This window comes from Alligator sinensis, unplaced genomic scaffold (genome assembly GCF_000455745.1).
Source record: "Alligator sinensis unplaced genomic scaffold, ASM45574v1 scaffold389_1, whole genome shotgun sequence".
Classification (NCBI taxonomy): Eukaryota; Metazoa; Chordata; order Crocodylia; family Alligatoridae; genus Alligator; species Alligator sinensis.
In genome coordinates, this window is record NW_005841951.1 from 1,140,799 (window position 1) to 1,162,977 (window position 22,179).

General features: G+C 45.0%; 1 protein-coding gene across 1 annotated transcript in view; it reads left to right on the plus strand.

The window, feature by feature from the left end:
• Nucleotides 1–22,179, plus strand: part of LOC102381124 (lymphocyte antigen 75) — a gene marked incomplete at its 5' end in the record, with an annotated part of 121,167 nt that overhangs the window by 96,490 nt on the left and 2,498 nt on the right. The window contains 5 exons of the mRNA XM_025199967.1: nucleotides 4,003–4,026; nucleotides 5,585–5,698; nucleotides 7,706–7,828; nucleotides 11,073–11,243; nucleotides 16,717–16,743. Of these exons, the coding sequence (XP_025055752.1) occupies nucleotides 4,003–4,026; nucleotides 5,585–5,698; nucleotides 7,706–7,828; nucleotides 11,073–11,243; nucleotides 16,717–16,743 (459 nt within the window). The remainder of the gene's footprint in view (nucleotides 1–4,002; nucleotides 4,027–5,584; nucleotides 5,699–7,705; nucleotides 7,829–11,072; nucleotides 11,244–16,716; nucleotides 16,744–22,179) is intronic.

Here is a 22,179-nt window from a genome sequence, read left to right on the forward strand (position 1 = left end):
AGCATGACCCAGTGGGGATGTGGTCCAGGGTGCAGCGCGGAACTTCCATCCCACGCCTGAGGCTTGGGGCAGGAATGGCCTGGCTGCCCCATCCCCATGGGAGACTCAGGTGAGTGCTGCCATCCGGGGGGGAAGGCCTGGGCCCCCCCGCCCTGCAGGAGCAGGTCCATAGCTGCTTTTCTGCTCCAGAAGTTCCTGTGGCTGTGAGGAGCCCAGGGGCCCTGTGGAAGCTCCTGGCCAGCCCCGGGGGCAGCATGGGTCACCTCCCGAGGCTGCTGGGGGTGGCACAACCTGGCAGGGTCCCGGCCCAGGGCACAGGAAGCTCGGGGAGGCCGCAGGAGCTTTCAGAGGAAAAAAGAAGCCACAGCTCCGCTCCAGTCAGGGTGGTGGCACCTGCTGGGGACACCTGTGGGTGTGGGCAGCCAGGCTGTTGCCATCCTAAGCCTCAGGCATAGGATGCAACTTCCATGCTACATCCCTGGACTTCCCGTGTCCTGGGCCACGTGCCGCCACCAGCGGCCTCAGGTGGCACCCTGCACTGCTCCCAGGGCCGGCCAGGAGTTTTCCCCAGCCTTCTGGAAGCTGCAGGAGCTTCTAAAGCACAAAAACAGCCGCTCCTCTGCTCTGCTCTGACTCCTGGTGCAGCCTCCCTGTCTGTCCCAGGGCCAGGGGGCAAGCTGCTGTCAGGCTGCTGTGTCCCTGTGGGGTGTGGGAGAGCTGGGCCATCCCCCCCCAGGGTGGTGGCAACCCCCAGGCTGCCCATGGGGGGTGGGGCAGCCAAACCTTTGCTACCCCAAGCCTCAGGCATGCGATGCAAGTTCTGCACCGCCTCCTTGGTCTTCCCATGTTCCAGGCCATGTTCCCACTGACTCGTGCCACCCCCAGTGGCTCCAGGAGCCTCCCACACTGCTCCCAAACCTGACAGGCCCTTCCCTGGCAGCTGCCAGAGTGCAAACGTAACCATGAGGCTTGGGGCAGCAAGTGCCCAGCTGGCTCCCCCCTTGCAACCCTTCCTGCAAACCCCACAGCCGCACCCTCATCCAGACACAATCACACATCCAACAAATACCACATACAGACATCCACAGCTCCCCACAAACCCCACATCCACCCACCCACCCATAGCCCCCAATGCCGCAACACACCCCACACACTATACAAGAGTATGACTACATTTTAAGCTATTATGCAATCACTTCTACATATAAAGCACAAACACACAAGTATCAGGACAAAAATATATTTTTTAATTAAATTAAAATATAATATTATGGGTATTTGATTTTTAGTACATAATTTGTTTTTTTTTTCCCCAGTTCTAAGATAGCAAAAACCCTCTTCTCTGAAGGAATACTTCCAGGGGCAAGGGGAGGGACTTCCGGTGGCAAGGGTCAGAGGTCAGGGGCAGGACTTCTAGTCCCAAGATGGCGACCAGGAGCGGGGCACCTGTCAAGGGGCAGGGTTACCCATGCAGCCCTCGACAGCTTGGCAAAACTTGTGGCCCTCCGCCCAAAATAATTGCCTGCCCCTGTTGTAGTGTCTAAGTAAAACTTGAATAAAAGTGAAATAAAGAGTTTTCTCTGAGGAAAGGACTGATCCCTTTATTTGAAAGTTGAGTATTTAAGGAGTCCTATGTATTCAACTGCTTTAAGTGGGTTTTTAAAAGAATCAAGGTAAGGAGTACTAGTCAATATTGAAATCAATATTTAATGCATTTATCTGTAACTGGTAAGCCTGGGTTCTTTTATCTTGCCCATCACTGAAGTCAGCATGACTTTCATCACTGAAGTCAGCATGACTTTGGGCATTAACTTTGGGTACAAAATAAAACCTTCCAAAAATGTATTAATACTTTAGATATATATGTAATTGTAAAATGCTATTTACTATAGCAGTAGAATAATTCAGTTTTCTGTGGTGGGGATTTCATAAGGGAGCTTGTTTTTATTTTCTTGGCATTTGAGTTCAGTCTATTTGTTCTTCCCCTTTTCTCTGGTATAGTTCAGAAGCACCATATGAAGGTCAGCGTGACAAAATTATACAGCCTGAAGCAATATTGTAAGATAATGACAATTAGTGTGTATATAAAATATTCACAAGCAGTTTCCTGGTAAAGAGCAGAAAAGATTTGTATAGTAACAGGACCAAAAATAATTTTCTATCTGTGTTTAGTGCCTGAAGTACCTGGTAGGTATTTAGTCCTCATCCTGTGATGGCAATTGAGAAATGAGGATTGACCCCTGAATTCCAAAGTTCCTTCTAAAAATAGAAATTGAGCCACCAGTGGGGGGAATAATTAGGGTAATGTCATAGTTTAGGGTTGCAACAGAAACTATTCTTTATTGTACTGCATTAGGGCCTCCAGGTCAGAGCCCCATTGTGCTAGTCAGTGCACAAATGGGTAGCAAAATGACATGTACCCGAATCAACATTCCACACTCATCTGAAAAACAAAACAGCTTAAAAGCCCAGCTAAGGGTTTCTGAAGCCCATCTTATAGTTTCACATATCACACTTATACGTTTAAATATATAATGCCTTCTGAAGCCTTTTTAAAGGTTTTAGAGACTATAAATCATGTCCCATTATTTTATGACAAATCCTGATCCAATTTTTTTGGTCTGATTTGGAGAAAATTCTACGTATTGATATTTCTACACAGGCCCTATTGAAGTCAGCAACTTTAAATACACTTATTCATTCTTGCTTCCCATGCTTCTCATGTCCATTCCTTTTTCTCCCTTTAATTTAATTATGAAAGCTTTCTTACTAAAAAATCTTGATAATCTCATTTTTATGAGTATGTGGATGAGAACAGTCACATGGTTCTATAATGTATAGCAAAATAATTCTATACATTGCAAAACATTGTATTTACTCAAATACCATACACACCTAGGTCTAGAAAGAAACAAAAGTTTAATACACACACAGTAATTTCTGACCTTGTTGATGGGAGTCTTTCATTTCTTATATCATGGCCCCAGGTAAGCATTCAGGTCAAGGTTCAAATGATTTATTCCTATGTTGGTTCTGTTCTTAGAAAAATCCAGTTGTTTTGAAACATTATTTAGCCTTTCTGAAGCTGATGACTATTTACTTAATCTATTTAGAAGGCCCTCATCATTGTAGTGTCTTAGCACTTCCCAAGCATTTAAGAAGCAGAAATATTGAACATTCCTTTCCAGTTTTAAAATAAATTAATTTATGATTGTTTCCTGTATGAAACAAGTTGGAATGCAGGGAGAAATGTAACTTATTGAAGGTAAGCTACTGTAAAAAGATCAATCGTAGAGCTGACACAAGTGAGTGGAAAGGCTCCAGTTGTGTCTTATATTGAGCCCTTTGTTCTGAAAATGTTGAGATTTGTAGTCATGTCACTTGCAGGAATAAGGTCCATAGTCTAGGTCCAATACCTATACTCGTGTGCCTCCTGCTATTGGTCAGCAGCATCATTATAATGTTGTCCTAGTCATGAACAGGGAGGTGATTTCTATTAAATGAGGCCAATCAAATGAGGGGCCTTTGAATATCAAGACAGGGACCTTGAACTGGAATCTCTAGTCAGTGAGAAATCAACATAGAGAGTAGAACTGGTGGGATGAAGCTATTCACATTGACCTGTGCTGCTAGACTGAGGAGTGAAATATGTTCTTAGAAGGTGTCAAACAGATCTGAGGGTTTCCCCTAAGTTCATGCCATCTTTGATTCCATGGAGTCACACATCTTTCAAAATAATGTCAGTTATTTGTAAAGCAATGTAATTGGTAGAGTATGATCTCTCCTGAGAGGACACAGACCAGAGGAGAAGATGATGTTTTAAAAATAAAAAAATTTAGCTAGCTGCTGTGCCATTTCCTTTGCCTTTCCTTCCTTTATTTTCTTGCCCATTCAGCATGTACATGTATCTATTATATGGTGTGTCCTCCGTCATATATTTCTCATTGCGTTTTTCTCTTTCTCTCTTTTCCTGCAGCTGTTATGGAGAGTAACTAGTAAGCTGAAATGATGCAAGAAACCCAGAGGGTGAGACTGGATAGTAAATGAGCATACAGTCCAAAAACAAAGACACTTGAACACCCCCCCACCCCCGATGTCAGTAAAATCCTATGCTGCATTTACAGGTGCAGTGTATCATAAGGCTGAGAGGTGCCATCCCCATTTGGTACTGATGAAACCTCTCCCAGATTACTCTGTTTGGTTCTTAGTACCTGTGTACTAGAGAGAGGATGTAAGATTATATATATATATATATATATATATAGATATATCTCACTTGATTTCATGGCTAAAGGGGATGATTTTGGGCCATTGTTCAGAACTGAAGGAACAGAAATACCAGTGATCCAGAAAAATAACTGAAGGCAGTCAAAGGTGATTTAACTAAGAATAATGTAGTAATACAATGGTGATAGATGCTTTCTAAATATGTAGGAGAAAAGCAAAGGACAACATAAATTGAATAAACAGAAAATCTAGTAGTGACATGTGAGATTATTTGTCAGTAGTCTAATGGAAATGGTAGAAGCCCTATTACCTAGGACAGCGGGGACCAAGCTTTTTGGCAGGCATGCCACAAATTAGCCCTGCAGCCTCCCATTCTCCTTCTCTGCCCCTTCCCCTGCCCAATCTGCTGCTTTGCTTTCTGCTTCCTGCCCTTTGCTTTCTGCCTGACCTGCTACTTTGTGGGAGCGTGTACATGTGATGCTTACTGTGGAGTTGCCTAATTAGCTCTGCAGCAAAGCATCTCCATCAACACATGTGGAGCTATTAGGCCAGAGTAAATTAATTAACTCCACTGTAGTTTAGTGCTACTTAATACAAGTACCATCCTATGGCAGAGTTGTTTAGCTCACCACAGTACACGTCTAGACAGTGACTGGGGCTGGCTGGGGCATGAAGGTGCTACAGTGCAGGGTTGCCTGCTGGCTAGACCCACACTTTAGCACCATCATGCCCCAGCCCATCCACTCCGCAGCACATTGAGTCAGGTCAGAGCTGGCAGGCTGACCCTCAGACCCTCTGCCAGCCAGGGATGTGCTGCTCTCGCTCAACATGCTTTGGTCCCAGACATGCGTGTTAATTCCATTGCCCATGAGCAAGAAACTCTGGTGCAAAGCTGGAGTTTATTCAGATGTATGAACATCATGTAGATGCATCCTGTTTTCTGTTTTCTGCTGCTGGGCTGCTTGTCCTGCCCTTGATCCACACATAGAGCCTGCCTGTGCCACTTGTAGCACCTGTGTTGCAGGTTGACCACGTCAATATAAGGAAATAAAAGCTAACCTGACTCGATCAAAGGGGGCTAATCCTTAAAAATCAAAATATTGGCTAAGTCTAAGTCTTTTGTGTCTCAATTTTCTCATGTCTCACGCATCTTAGTGTCTCACACTTGTTCTTTAGCTCACTTGCTAAATTAGATTCTTATGTATATTTTATGTATGCTAACTCCAGGTACTACTGAATATGCAATTTTTTTGTGATTAATCTAAAATGCATACTGTGTAGAAAAATGCAGAACTCCAGTAAGGTAATTCCTTCATAACAACAAGACCTAGAATAATTTTTCTTCTGTACTGTGCAGAGTGCCCTTCATCTGTCTGGATTCCATTTGGAAGTTACTGCTATGCTTTTTTTCAAGGAACATTAAACAATGTGGAGAGTGTTGAGGATGCCAGGGATCTCTGTAAAGGCAATGGTACTGTAAGCAATCTCTCTTGTTTCTGATGTATTAGTAAGAGATAAATGTTGTGGCTGCATTTCACAAGTGTAGTGTATTACCTTAGTCTTATTACATAAACTAAATTGGAAAGTAATTAAACCTCACGCTGCAGAACATAAGAGTTTTCTACCTTGTATACCTGTGTGGTTGTCTTCCCTTAAAACATCAAGTACTGGTACTTTTCTGCTCTTATCCAATACTGGATTTCTTGTAACTGATATTGTCATGTGAAGGGATAGACACAGAGTCATTTGATGTAAGCTGATTTCAGCAGGTTTTTGATGGCCTGCAGGAGCCTCATAGTCGTTGAAGTGCAGTAGTAAGCAATTATTTTTTTCATATTTGACCTCTGGAGATGATCTTCCCAATGTTAAAGTTTAATTGGTATTTATCTGTGAATGTAGACCACAGTGACGGTCAGGTTCCCTGGAAACACTCTCCTAATCCATATGAAAACAGGAATGTGGCATAGTTTATGCGAGTACTTTTGAACCCTGGGTGCTGCCAGATTTTTGCAAGGTGCTAGGAGGTTTGAAGAGATAAGCACGTGTTCAGGCTTGTCCCTGCTGGCTTATCCCTCTACCTCTTCTGCCCAGCACTTCAAGATAAACACTGTAATGTATAAAATCATTTTTTAAATTGGGTGCACTCAACTCTCAAAAGTTAGGGAGAGGTGCTTAGGTCCATTGACAGGTACCTTAAGTCAAAAAAAGGTTGAGAACCACTGGTTTATGTATTGCTATTCTATATACAGGACTATGTTCCTATAGATCCCTGTCCTTACCTTGCTGTTCTCTGTAAAGTCTAGATGTGATGCCACAAACTCATTTTCTATTATTATTTTTTTCTACCTGGTAAAATATTATATATGTATTATATGTATATGACTAGTTCCACTTAGCCCTCCTCAGGTTTATGTGGCAGTGGAGGCATAGAAAGTCTTTCCCCCCCCCCCCCCCCCCCCCCCCCCCCCCGCCCCCCCCCCCTGCAGTGCCTATGCCCCAGCCTAGACACAATTATAGTTCTTTTTCTGAAGTGTAAGAAACTTTTAGAATGGAGTAAAACATTTTTGAGTAGGATTTGGAAATATCTTTTGTTATTTGACCTTCATCTCCGTAGGTGTAGTAATCTGGTCTTTGTGGTTATACAAGCAACCTATCACTTATAACAAGTTGTTCTGTAGAGAAATAATTCTTTTTTTAAAGAAAATGGAAAATCAACTTGCTTTCAAGGAAAAAGGCAAAATTCCCATTGGCTTGAAGAGAATGTGATGTGACATTCAGCATTAATTTAACTTTCAATTTACTATTTTGAATTTTATTTGATATTAAATCATTATTTGAAAAAAGTGGTTGTGAAAATTCAACTCAAGATTGACAGAGGGATTTTAGAAGCAAATTGCTGTGCCAACACTTATTTTAAAATAGTGCTTATGTATTAAACAAGGCGGCTTGGGCTTATGCATATCTATATAGATAACTTTTTTACTGCTTATTAATATTTTTAACAACTTATAAATAACATGTACATGATCAGATTGTTTATGCACAAGTAATAAGAGTTTAAATTTGCACTGCTTGCTGTTTCTTTTAAATGATTGTTGTGTTCAAAATCTGAAACCCATCAAGGGAATATGACACATCTGAGATACCAGTTCCATGATCTAATTAAATTAACTAAATTTCTTAGATTTCTTTTCAAATTACATATATATCAATCTAAGTACCTACATACTTTAAATCTCATCTTAAGTAGCATCCATATGGCACTATGGGCATATATTTTATTTCCTGTCAGCGTGCCACCTCAGTGCTAGGAAGTGGGTAATATATGTACACAATTAATTGGATACATTAAATGTAATATATATTTTAACTATATTTAAAAACTATACTTTAAACATTTTAACTATATATACAACAGTTATATGAAATGCATGTTAAAAGAAAGATTTAATAAGGTGACTTTGTTTTTTAAACACAGCTTCTGGTGCGGATATTATTAGTATAAAAAATGAAAAGGAGAATACGTTTATACTGCAAACTTTCAAAACTCACTGGCAAGGCCCTGATTACATTTTGTTGGGCATGATTTTTGATACAGATGGTAAGTGAAGTGAGAGGTTTACCATGTTGATGTTGTCTTAATACTTTGACTGTAATGATTTCAGAAAATACCAGTCTGTGAAATAGTTATTTAATTATGTGGCCATCTCAGTTCAGCTCTTGTAAGACAAGTATCCAAATTGAAAAACCAACAGCAGGCTAACCAGAACGTTGGTTGGCAGTGTCAAAGAATGAATAAGGACTGATATGCAACTGACTTTTATCCCTAAATACTCTCTTCCACTTAGGGGCAGAGGAAGATATAAAGTTTGCATTGCCCTTACTTGTGCTGTAGTGCCTGTGCCAAGGATCAGTATAGAATGATGGCCAGGCTTGTCAATCCAACAGCTTTGACAAGTGCTATATTTGCTTTAAAAATTAGTAAAACCAGCTTGTTGGTTGCATATTTATGGAAACAGTCTGGCTTTCCTTCCTCCATTCACATCAGTAGCTGAGAAAGATTTAACTAGTATGCATATACAAAAGGGACAGGTTCCAAATTCATCTGCACTGGGTAAAGCCAGAGTAACACATTAATGAATTATTTTGGATATGGATAAATTACTTTGGGCTTTTCATATCTAAGAACAGAATTTAGCTCAGTGAATGGAACATGATTTTTCCAGAGATTATTCTAGGTAAAATTGTGATTTAATTAAAAAGAGGGTTGTTACTGTATGCTACTTTCATTGCTCCAGCATAGCAGCAGAAGAAAAGGTTAAAAGCCCTTAAGTTTTCCACTATTTAGTATAGTAGTATCCTAATGATAGCTGTCTACTAGTGCTGTCCTAGCCCTAAGTATGCTGCCATCTCCTTATGCTGTTCCTACTGGGACTATGGCCTTGAACTGCTTGTACTATTTGCCTTAGAGATTACTGGTCCTGATGAAGCTACCCATTATCATTATTTGGTCACTGTCTTAGGCCACGTGCAGATGTTCAGTTTCTACTGGGAGAATCATTCTCCTAGTAGAAACTGTGTGCAGATGTTCAGGGCTTTTCACCCACAGCAAAAATGGACACTCCAGGAGAAAATAATCCAGCAACAACCAGGGTTAATTCGCACCTGAGAGAGTTTCTCCCAGGAGACTGAACATCTGTACACTTTTCCACAGCTTAACTCCTCCCAGGATTCAGGAATTGTGGAGTGGGAGGAAAGGCTCTCTGCCTTCCCAAGTCTGGGGTTACTCCAGTCTTGACAAGGTGTTGAGAGGCAGCCACCAGTCCCTGCCTCTTCCCCAAACTGGACAGTCCCAGTTTTGGGAAGAGGTAAGAGGCGTTGCCAGCTCCTGCCAGCTTCTCCTTACCACCCGCACCATTCAGCTGAACCACAGGTCAGCAATTTAAGGGTCAGCAGATGGGAGTGTGACTCCAGGGAGCTGGGAATCAGGCTGGGCAAAGCTTCCCACTTTTAAATTGCCACTCCTGCCACTTAGCTGAGTGGCAGGTGGGGCAAACAGAAGCCAGAGGGACCAGGATCTAGGTGTATGGAGGCTTTCCCAAACCTGGCTCCCTGCTCCTCCAACTTCCCCTTGCTGCCTGTGCCCCCCAGCTGACCCAGAGCAGAGCGAGGTGAGGCAGGCTGCTGTGTTACAACAGCAAAGAATTGCAGCAAAATGCCCCCACCTCAGCCCACACTGCTCTGGGTCAGCCCAGAGCAACATGGGGCAAAGCAGCCTGCCATGCCCCTCTGCCAAGGCTCTCATCTCCCTGCACTCCTCTGTGTCAGCCCAGGGAGTGCAAGGAGTGGGTTCATTCTCCTATAGGGGAGCACCAGGAGGATCCCCACCATGGGAGAATGCTCTCCTCCTGCCAATCAGCTGATTGTATGACTGCAGGCAGCTGAGGTGCTCAGGCATCTGCATGCCTGTGGAAGTTTTTGTGTGACCCTGGTTAACTCTTCATAGTGTGCTTCAGGTTTGCATTTGTAAAATAGAATAACAGATCTTGCAACATTCGTACTTCTAGTGTACGAGAGAGCATGCTTTCAATTAGTGAGTAATAATGAGCTTCCAACCCTTATTTAAACTGTGATCTTTCCTATGTGGGATAAAGGAAAAAAAATCAAGATGTTATTAAAGACACAGAAGTAAATTTGATATCCCCATTCCCCTGTGGGTTTCTAGGTCAGAAACTCAAAGCTCAGGCCTTAACCGCAAAACCACCTTTCCTCACCTGTAATTCCCAATACCAGCATTGTGGGTTTGCCTTTAATAGAAAAGGTCACTGCCTTAAGGGTGCATTTTATCCCCTTGTTTGCTCTGTTTATTTACCTTGCCAGAAGCTCTCACTGTCCCCTCTGAAGATTGTTAAAACTCTCTCAGCTGAGCTTACAATTAAACCTTTTAGGTCAGAGATGGTCAGGGCCATTTCCTGTATTAAGTAGAGCTTATCATAAATGTGCTAAATAAACAGATGTCCTAGTGCCCCTGTACCTGAAGAATATTCTACTTGCTTTAGGAGCTTTGTAAAGCCACAAAGAGCCGAGGACAGACTCAAGATGAACTTTGAGACCTGTGACAGCCTCTCCTTCCAAGAAAATATGTGGGCTCAAGGAATATTGATGTAATGGGAAAGCCTAGTATACTGATGCCAGATTTGTTCAAGTTAGCCTTTTCTTTTGTTGCTATTGTAAGCAGAAAGCGGGGGTGTGAGGAGAAAAAAGACTTTAAATCCTGATGTCTAAGCAGCAATGTAAGTTAGGTGAGTTACAGATTATATCCTACTGTGTGTGGCATATAAGTGTGTATTGTTTATGGCATATAAGGGAATACTTACACATACCTAATGTGACTGGACTTACATCATTCATTTAAATAGAACTGTCTCAAGGAAAGAGAAGGTTATCCCAAATTGGCAACCACAGATGGCACTGTCCAAATACAGTGATCGTATTCTGCTCTTGGGAAAGCAGCAGTAACAAGTGCCCAAGTACTGGTATATGATAGAAAGGTCTCTTGCCCCAGATGGTCTTTCTTATGAGCATATTATGGTTATGCACTGCTGCCCTCATTGCATGAAATTCAGAGCATGGTTTTTTATGCTGTTTATTTCAGTGAGACCAAACTGGCTACAACTAACTATAATTAGCTATAGCCGTAACAACTTTCTGAACATATTTCTAAACAATGTACCAAACAATACCTTCAGAATGTTCCATTTTCTTTTAAGGGCAGTTACTTGATTAGGCAATGTGAAAAAAGTGTTTCTACATGAACAACACGAGTGCAATTCTTTCAATCACAGATAATTCTTTCAAGTGGTATGATGAGTCAGAAATGAATTTTACCAAGTGGACTGAGGAGATTGATGAAGTGCTCATGAATACATGTGCTTTTATGAACACTAAGTCGGGGAAATGGGAAAAAAAGAGTTGTGAAGAGTTTCCTCTGACAGGGACCCTTTGTAAAACAGCCTGTAAGTATAACATGGCTTTACATCACACAGGTATTATTTTATTAGTTCTGTTGCACTATTTGTTTATTAGGCGTTCAGGAGCTGCCAGACTAGATTTCATGATATGCTAAGAAATAACTATAACAGTCCTAGATTTTAAATTGTGCTTCCAGAATCTACAGTCCCTTAGCTTTGTCCAGGTCTACATAGTTTCATAGTGCTTAGGGTCGGAAGGGGCCTAAACAGGTCATCAGGTCCAACCCACTGCCCCAGGAAGGAACGAGTGCTGGGGTCATAACACCCCAGCCAAATATCTATCCAGCCTTCTCTTGAAGACCCCCATGGTAGGAAAGAGCACCCCCTCCCTTGGGAGTCCATTCCAACCTCCCTTGGGAGTCCATTCCAGAGCCTGGCAGCCCTAATGTAAAGTAATGCCTCCTGTTGTCCAGCCTGAACCTTCTCTCTAACAATTTGTGGCCGTTATTCCTAGTAACCCAGGGTGGTGCCCGAGGGAACAGAGCCTCCCCCAATTTCTGCTGGTCCCCCCTGGTGAGTTTGTAAATGGCCACCAGATCCCCTCTCAGCCTTCTCTTGTGGAGGCTGAATAAATTCAGGCCCTTAACCTCTCTTCGTAGGGCCTGACCCGCTGCCCCTTGACCATGCGAGTGGCCCTCCTCTGGACCCTCTCAATGCTAGCTACATCCCTCTTGAAGTGCGGCGCCCAGAACCGGATGCAGTACTCCAACTGCGGCCTGACCAATGCCGCATAGAGAGGAAGGATCACCTCCCTGGACCTGCTTATGATGCATCTGTAGATGCACAACAAGGTGCGGTTAGCCTTACTGACCACATCCTTGCATTGGCAGCTCATGTTCATCCTGGAGTCAGCAATGACTCCAAGATGCCTTTCTGCGACTGTGTTGACAAGAAGGGTGTTCCCCAGCCTATAGGTGTGTTGCAGGTTCCTTCTCCCTATATGCAGTACCCTGCACTTACCTGTGTTGAATTCCATCCTATTCTCATCCACCCAGTCGTGTAACCTGTCTAGATCTACCTGGATTCTGTCCCTCACCTCCAGTGTGCCCACCTTACCCCACATCTTGGTGTCGTCATCGAATTTGGACAGCGTGCTTTCCGCACCTACATCCAGATTGCTGATAAAGTTGTTGAACGGTACAGGCCCAAGGACTGAGCCCTGGGGGACTCCACTGCCCACATCCCTCCAGGTCGAAAATGACCTGTCCACCACCACTCTCTGGGTGCAAACATCTAGCCAATTTGCCACCCATCTGACTATGTAGGCATCAATGCTGCAGTCGCCTAGTTTTTTTTAAGGAAGTGGGGTGAGATACAGTGTCAAAGGCCTTCTTGAAGTCCAGGTAGATGACATTTACCTCATCGCCCACATCCAAGGACTTGGTGACCTGGTCATAAAAGGGAACCAAGTTAGTCAGGGAGGATCTGCCCTCAATGAGCCCATGTTGGTTGCCCTGAGCATTACCTCCCCTGCTGGTCCCCTGCAGATATGTTCCTTGATAATTTTCTCAAAGGTCTTCCCAAGGACCGAGGCAAGACTGACTGGCTTATAATTGCTGGGGTCCTCTTTTCTCCCCTTCTTGTAAATCGGGACCACATTGGCCCTTTTCCAATCCTCTGGTACCTGGCCAGTTCCCCACAAGTGCTCATAAAGCTGTGCCAGGGGCCCTGCTATGACCCCTGCCAATTCCCTCAGCACCCTCAGGTGAAGAGCATCTGGACCTGCTGATTTAAACACGTCCAGCCCCTCCAAAAGTTCCTTATAGTTTCATAGTTTCATAGTTTTAGGGTTGGAAGGGACCTAATAGATCTTCTAGCCCGACCCCCCGCCAGGGCGGGAGAACAACAAAAGAACATTCGTTAAAGAGGTCAGCTTTTTTGTTTGCTGCAGTCACCAGATTGCCAAGCCTGTCCTGTAGGGGCCCCATGTTACCTGGTGCCTTCTTATTCCCTATGTATTTGAAAAAGGACTTTTTGTTATCCCTAATTCTGGTCAATAGCTCTAGGTCCATCTCTGCCTTGGCCTTGCTAACAGCCTCCTTGCAGTCATAAGCAGTGGAGGTGTAATCCTCCTTGGTGATATCCCCTTGCTTCCACTGTTTATATGCCTCCTTTTTTGCTCTCAGGCCCTCCTGAATGCCTTTGCCAAGCCATGGAGGCTTTATAGCACTCCTGCCCCCCTTGGTACGCATTAGGACTGACTCCTTTTGAGCTTGGAGGATCACCTCCTTGAGGAACCACCACCTGTCTTGGACTCCCATCTCATTGAAGCTCCGAGACCTCAGTGCCTCTCCTACTAATCTTAGGTCATTGAAGTTGGCCCTCCTGAAGTCAAGGACTTTTGCCTTACTGCTTGCTTTCACCACGCTGTGCTGGATAGTAAATTCCAGCAGGCAATAATCACTGTAGCCCAGGTGGTCGAGTACCCACAGACCCCTTACCAGGTTGTCGCCTGTGGCAAGGACCAAGTCCAGCAAGGCATTTCACCTGGTGGGACTATGCGCCTCCTGGGTTAGGTGGAGGTCCTGTATCCCGGCTAGGAACCTACGTGAGCAGTCGGACCTGGCTGACTGCTCTTCCCAGCAGATGTCTGGGTAGTTTAGGTCACCAATGACAACCACATCCCTTGACTTTACAGGAGGAGTGGGCAAAATGCGGCCCGCCAGGCTATTCTATCCGGCCCGCGAGGCCCCTAAACATGTAGAAAATTAATATTTATCTGCCATGGGCTGCCTATCATGCAGCCCTCAATGGCTTGCCAAAACTCAGTAAGTGAAACCTCTGCCCAAAATAATTGCCCGCCCCTGCTTTACAGGCTCCGTGAGTTGACCTGAGAATTCCAGGTCCAGCTCATCCCCCTGGTGAGGTGGTCTGTACTAGACGCCCACTATCATGTCCCTTCCCCCACAATCCCCTTGTATTTTTACCCAGAGCACCTCAGTTTTCCCTTCCTCTGACCGCATCCTGATCATCGAGGATGTGTATTGCTCTTTGATGTAGAGTGCTACCCGCCCCCCGCTTTTTCCCCAGCTCTGTCTCACCTGTAAAGCCTGTAGCCCTCAATGCCCACTGCCCAGTCATGGGTAGTATCCCACCAGGTCTCTGTGAGCCACACTAGGTCTGGGTTTTTGCTACCTAGCAGGAGGGCAAGTTCCTCCTGCTTTTTCCCCATGCTTCGAGCATTTGTGTAGAGGCATTTGAGGCCTCCTGTAGGTGCACATACCGCCCCTTTGTTCCTAAGCCTGCCCTGGCCCCTGTCACTTACCTGGGTACTACCTGCACACGTCACCTGGCTTGATGGTGAAGTGTCTTCATGTTCCTCTGTGTCCGTGTCTCCTGACGAACCTATTTTAAAACTTGCTGTACAAGATCAGCCAGCCTAGAAGAAAAAACACACTTACCTTTTGGAGCGAGATGAAGCCTGTACCACCCAAGCATGTCCTCTGTGCAGAAATGTGGGTCATGGTCCAAGAACCCAAGGCCCACCTGGTAACACCGGCTCCAAAGCCGCCGGTTGACCTCACCAATGCATGCCTCGTGGCTATGTCCGCATCTTCTCACTGGAAGAATAGAAGAGAAAACCACCTGCGCCCCCATCTCCTTGAGCTTGGCCCCTACAGCCTTATAGTCTCTCATGAAGCAGTCCAGGCTGCCCCTGGCCATGTCATTCGTTCCCACACAGATGAGGACCATGAGATATTGATCAGAGGGTCAGATGAGGTCTGGGATCATCTCCGTGACATCCTGAATCCGAGCTCCAGGCAGGCCCTTCCGTTTCTCTCAGGTTGGAGTCGCCGATGACAAGGACCTGGTGTCACTTCCTCTTGGTGTTCCGGCACCATTTAGTGTGTGCTGTGCGTGGCATGGCATCGCCTCTTCTGGAGGCATCCTCTCCTGCCTCCTCTTCCACAGCTGCCAGGGCCTTCTAACTGTTCCCCAGCTGTACCTGGGGAGATGACACTGGTAGTACGAGTAGCTCTGACTCTGGAGGCGACCGTCTGGCATACCGCTGCAGCGGGTCTCTCCCGGGGCCGGGGGGGACTCCCATTCCCCTCTCCTGCCCCCTGGCCACAGGGTCCCTGCCAGGCTGCCCCCACAGACGGGGGCAGGGTGCTGCCACCCCCCCCACAGGCCCTGCCTGGGTGGAGGCATCAGAAGAGCCCCAGGTAGGCGGCACCACCGGGGCAGGGTCCCTAGCAGCAACGCGCTGTGTCCTTATCATGTCCATAGAGCTACGAGTCCTCCTCTTTCCCCTGCCAAAGCCTCCGACCTGGCTCCTCCTGCATGCCCGCTGTGTGCAAACACCAGCGCAAACACTGGCGCGCTCTTACAGAGTGCACCTGTTTGCACGCAGTTCGGGAGCGTGGTTCCCTGCTGCTTTTTGCTAAATGGGATCTGGGGGCTTTCCCTCTGGATCTGCTGCAGCTGTGCCCGCCCCTCTGCCCTGCTTACCTTTCAGCAGCTGTTGCTGCCGCCGCCGCCGATGCTGGTCTTGGGTGAGTGTGTTGAGGGCACACGTGTGCTTGCAGCACATGTGCGCCCGCTCCTGCTCCCAACTACTGCTCCCGGTCCCAACTACGGCATTAGAGACGCTATCATCTAATTCACTGACTTGCTTTGTATAGCCTGTAAAGGAATTGTCTCCTCACTTCCAGAATAGTTAGCCATATGCCAGTGCATATGATTTCAATCTGAAAGAAGCTGCCAAGAAGAGAGTGAGCAGGCTCAAGGTAGGAATCCCTCTGCAGCTTACCCTGTCTCTTCCAACAGAATAGCTATTCATGGAATTATTTTTTTTGTGTGTAAAGTAGCTGAAGTTTTCTATAGCTAAAACAGTATTACTAAAATATGAAAATACATTATGTTACTGCCTCATCAAACCAGTTGTCCATAAATGAATGGTAAAAGCTGGTCATTTCATTAACAATGGTACTACTAGGACCCTATTCCACTCTCAGTTACACCTGTGTAAATTGAGAGTTACTGTTGAATTCAGGCAGGCAAGGTTCTTTGGGTAAATGCAATATCTTTTTTTAGACCAACTGAATAGTTGGAAAAATTGTTGAATTCAGGGCACTTACTCTGGTGAGTAAGAAAAGAATTGGTCCATGGCATGGAAATGAGCCAAAGTGACTTCTCTCAGGAAAATTAGGGAGCCGATATTATTAGTTTTATGCTTAAGTGATACTTCTCTTTGCCTTCACTTCAGCCACGTTATTCTGAATTTCCTTTATCCTCCATTACGGCAGACATTCTAGTTCAGGCTGCTTTTAGCTCTATATGACTGTGGGAAGCATTTCTTTATATGCGAGTACAACTGGTACACTTTTTCCTATAGGACTGGGTTCTTCTGTCCATTGCCTAGACTTTGAAAGCTATTTTTTTAAGTTGTATATTGAATACAAACAAGAAACATATACTTAATTATAACTCTGATCCTGTTTTTTTGTCCTTGTAGCTGCTTATGAAAAGAAGTATCTACCAGGTGAGTGTTTACATTCCTTTGCTTGAAATTTATGAACAGTTTGAAGATGGTTTCCAGATATTATTTAATGTCTCACTTTTCTCTCAGCTTACACTTTAGTTATCCTGGTTATGCTTTTTCTATAAGCACTTCTTGTATAATGTGCATAACTATCACATCAGCTTATGTTCTCTCATTAAGCTATATGCATTTTCTCAAACAGCAGAAAAGCTTTATGACTTAAATTTGAACTTCACAAGGCAGGAGGGTTGGTAGAAGTACTATACCAGCTATGACACTTCTCTGTTAGCACAGAATATTCTAAAACATGATCCATTTTCTATGGCCATCTAAACTAAATTATACATTTGCTTGCAAAATAGGTCATTGTTGAGCTATGAAGCCTGTGAAATTGTGTCTGATGAAACTGACTCCTGAAGATCTACTGCCTCATGTCTATAGATTTTGTATGCAAAATACTAACCCACCATAACTTGGGGCCATTTACTGTGCTGTTGTAACAAGCTAGCTTAGGTTTACTCTGATGTCTTTCATCAGTCCCATGGGACGCCCATGCCCGCTACGGGACAGGGAAGTCCGGGTGAGGGTGATCCCCTGCCCTCCATTAATGCTGACTTCATGAAGGAACATCTTGAGAAGCTGGATACCTTCAAGTCAGCCGGCCCTGACAATCTTCACCCCAGGGTACTCAAGGAGCTGGCGAGCATCATAGCCCAGCCTCTAGCGCGGATCTTTGAAAACTCTTGGCGCTCTGGTGTCGTGCCCGAAGACTGGAAGAAGGCCAATGTGGTGCCTATCTTCAAGAAAAGGAGGAAAGTGGATCCGGCTAACTATAGGCCCATCAGCCTGACTTCTATCCCGGGGAAGATCTTAGAAAGGTTTATTAAAGAGGCCATCCTTAATGGACTGGCCGACGCCAACATCTTAAGGGATAGCCAGCACGGGTTTGTTGCGGGTAGGTCTTGCTTGACCAATCTCATTTCCTTCTACGACCAGGTGACCTATCACCTGGACAAGGGAGAAGAGATTGATGTCATATATCTTGACTTCAAAAAAGCCTTCGATCTGGTGTCCCATGATCGCCTCTTGGAGAAACTGGCCAATTGTCGCCTTGGGTCCTCCACGATCCACTGGCTGGAAAATTGGCTCCGGGGTCGGACCCAGAGGGTAGTAATCGATGGAAGTCACTCATCGTGGTGTCCTGTGACCAGTGGGGTCCCCCAAGGCTCTGTCCTTGGACCCATACTGTTCAACATCTTCATTAATGATGTGGACACTGGAGTCAGAAGCGATCAGAACTGGCCAAGTTCGCCGATGACACCAAACTTTGGGGCAAAGCATCCACACCAGAAGACAGGCAGGTTATCCAGGCTGACCTGGACAGGCTCAGCAAGTGGGCGGACGAGAATCTGATGGTGTTCAACGCCGATAAATGCAAGGTTCTCCACCTTGGGAAAAAAAACCCGCAGCATCCTTATAGGCTCGGCAGTGCTATGTTGGCTAGCACTATGGAAGAAAGAGACTTGGGGGTCATCATTGACCAAAAGATGAACATGAGCCTGCAATGCGATGCGGCGGCTAGTAAAGCGACCAAAACGCTGGCTTGCATCCATAGATGCTTCTCAAGCAAATCCCGGGACGTCATTCTCCCCCTGTACTCGGCCTTAGTGAGGCCGCAGCTGGAGTACTGTGTCCAGTTTTGGGCTCCACAATTCAAAAAGGATGTGGAGAAGCTTGAGAGAGTCCAGAGAAGAGCCACGCGCATGATCAGAGGTCAGGGAAGCAGACCCTACGATGACAGGCTGAGAGCCCTGGGGCTCTTTAGCCTGAAAAAGCGCAGGCTCAGGGGTGATCTGATGGCCACCTACAAGTTTATCAGGGGTGACCACCAGCATCTGGGGGAACGTTTGTTCACCAGAGCGCCCCAAGGGATGACGAGGTCGAATGGTCACAAACTACTTCAAGACCGTTTCAGGCTGGACATAAGGAAGAACTTCTTTACTGTCCGAGCCCCCAAGGTCTGGAACAGCCTGCCACCGGAGGTGGTTCAAGCGCCTTCATTGAACACCTTCAAGATGAAACTGGATGCTTATCTTGCTGGGATCCTATGACCCCAGCTGACTTCCTGCCCTTTGGGCGGGGGGCTGGACTCGATGATCTTCCAAGGTCCCTTCCAGCCCTAATGTCTATGAAATCCAGGAAATCTATGAAATAAGGATACGTTCAAAGACCTCAGCTGTACTGACCCCCAGACCTATTTGTACCACTTTTACAAGACAGTTTTGGTACTCACCAGCAGCAGACAGTACACACAATCACAGGGTGGTGGTGAATGTTACCATAATGGGGATGTAAGTTTTTCAGGGGTGACCACCAGTATCTGGGGGAATGTTTGTTCACCACAGCGCCCCAAGGGATGACGACTAGGTCGAATGGTCATAAACTACGACAAGACCGTTTCAGGCTGGACATAAGGAAGAATTTCTTTACTGTCCGAGCCCCCAAGGTCTGGAACAGCCTGCCACCGGAGGTGGTTCAAGCGCCTACATTGAACACCTTCAAGAGCAAACTGGATGCTTATCTTGCTGGGATCCTATGACCCCAGCTGACTTCCTGCCCTTTGGGCAGGGGGCTGGACTCGATGATCTTCCGAGTTCCCTTCCAGCCCTAATGTCTATGAAATCTATGATTTTATACCTGTTGAGAAAACAGAATTTTAATGTCTTAAAGCGTTTTAAAATGGGGATTTATTTTGTCCCTTTACATCAGCATGTTTGTTACCACTCTGTATAATACAGGAGTTCTTTGTTGAGTGTCAGTGCAAGTGTGCTCCTAATGTACACCTAGCTTTAATCGTATCTGGATTGATTCAGGATATAAAAAGAATGCTCTGAAACAATTGTTATTCCTATTAAATGAATACTGTTACTACCAAGTATATGGGTTGGGCTGCTTATTTCAGTGAGGCCAAACAGGTTACAACTAACCATAATCAACCATAATATAAATGTAACAACTTCTTGAAAGCAGACAGGGTTCTTTGGGTAAATGTAATATCTTTTATTAGACAAATTAAATAGTTGGAAAAATTGTACTTTGCAAGCTTTTGGGCACAGACACCCTTCTTCAGGAATATCAAGAGTCTGCTGGTGAATTGTGGGTTTGATGGTGCAGTTCTTGAGGAATTCTTCTTCCAGGTGGGCCATGAAAAGGTTGGCTTATTTTGGGGCTGTTTTGGTGCCCATAGTTGTGCCCATGGTCTGGAGGAAGTGTTGGTTGTTAAAACAGAAGTTGTTGTGTGTGAGGATGAAGCAGGTACATTGGGTAATATCTTTAAGACCCAAAGAATTCCTCAAGAACTGTACCATCAAACCCATGCTATATCTAAGATATATAGATGCTCCATCATTTGGACCAAAAACCTGCAGTCTCTGATTGATTGCCATCACAAATTTAGTAACCATCCCCACTCCAGCAGATTCTCTCTTGAATACTTCAGCACAAGCATTTCCTTTTGAGACAGTATGATCAATATTCAGAATGGTAAAACACAAACCACCATATACAAGAAACCCAGGGATCAATATACATATCTACAAAGAACCATCAATGACCCTAAACGCACCAAGAGAGCTGTAATGTACAGTCAAGCCCTCTGATACCACCAAGTTTGCACTGAGGAGAATACCCACGATTGTCATCTCACAAATCTCAAAAGGGCTTTCAACCAACAAGGACACTCCTCCAGAGAGACAGACTGCACTTTTGAAAGAGCCACCCAGATACCACGTGAAGAATTACTGCAGTACAAAAAGAAAATCCCTATGAATTGCACACCGTTAGTGATGACATACCATCCTTCCCTGGAATCTATATGGAAAATCCTCAAACAGTTGCAACCCATACTAGGAGAAGACCCAGTTCTTAAAGAGATCTTTCCAGAACCACCCATCCTAGACTTTAAACAAGCACCAAACCTCACTAACCTCATCACCAGAAGCAAACTTCCTATGGCCCAAAGCACACCGAATGGATCCAGACCATGCCAGGGAATGTAAAACCTGCCAACACATCACTACCACCCCTACAATAACTACATCCCACAACAGAACCATCACCATTCCTGGATCTTACATCTGCACCTCCAGAAATGTAATACATCTCATCCAGTGCACTAAGTGCCTTGATGGAAAATACGTAGGAGAAACCAAACAACAGCTGCACACCAGAATGAACGCACACTGAAAATCTATCAAAGACACAAATACCCAACTATCTGTGGGTGCAGACTTCTCACAAGACAATGACTCTGTCTCCAATCTCAGTTCTAATCCTCAAAGGGAATTTACAAAACACCTTTCACAGACTAGCCTACACACTTCACTTCATAAATCTTCTGGATGCAAAAAATCATGGGCTAAATATAGATGTTGAATTTATGGCACATTATAACCTGCCTGACATCTGATAACCCCAGGTAACTTGTCTGCAATTTAGAAGCTACATTCTATCACCAGTTCAACATTGCCCATTTCCCCCCTCCTTTCCTGTGTCTCACTATTGTCTTCCACCCTTCTGATCCTCACTGCCAGGCATTTGCATTTCACAGACCTGCATTTTGCATTTGGGCTTCTATTCTACTCAGAAGAGATCACAGAGTCTCGATATGCCTGAAGAAGGTTGTTTGTGCCCGAAAGCTTGCAAAGAACATTTTTTCCAACTATTTATTTGGATTAATAAAAGATATATCACATTTACCCAAAGAACCTTGTCTGCGTATGTCCTTAGATCAACACGACTACCAACAACCCTAACAACTTGCTGAACACATTCTAAAATGTAAATATCCAAAAGCATTCGTTTCCTAAATCCAAAGGGTGGAAGTTAGCTGCTACTTCCTCTCACTGAAAGTTCTAATAAAATGATTTATGCAGGTTGCCACAGAGAGCCCTCCAAGGGGATGCCACTAGAGCTTTGTCCAGTCTCTGAGGAGTCCCTTGAAATCAGCTCAGGCTTGGCTTTTAGAACAAGGAGGGGAGCCTGAGCTCCTTCCCACTCTGAGATCCCAGTCTTGCTATCCATCACCTTCCCTGGTTTTCTGTGCTGTGATTCAAGAGGCTAGCATCTAGTTCTACTCCTGAGAGGGACTTCACCTCCTTTTAGTGTGACCCAGTGCACCACACTGTTCCATGCAGCACAGCAGACAGTCTCTTCAGTCAGAGCATTTATTGGGGTAAATGCCAGCTAGTCAGAAGTTCTGTGTCCTTTCCAAAGCAGTCCCTCTTGTCCCCAATCCAGCCTGCGCAATCCTGAGTTACTCCCCAAAGATACTCAGCTGTTCCCTTTAATCTCTCCAGCTCCCCAAAGACTCTTCTGGCCCTAAACCTGCCAGACTGCCTTATCCAGCCTGCTCTGCCTTTTGTCATGTTTATCGTC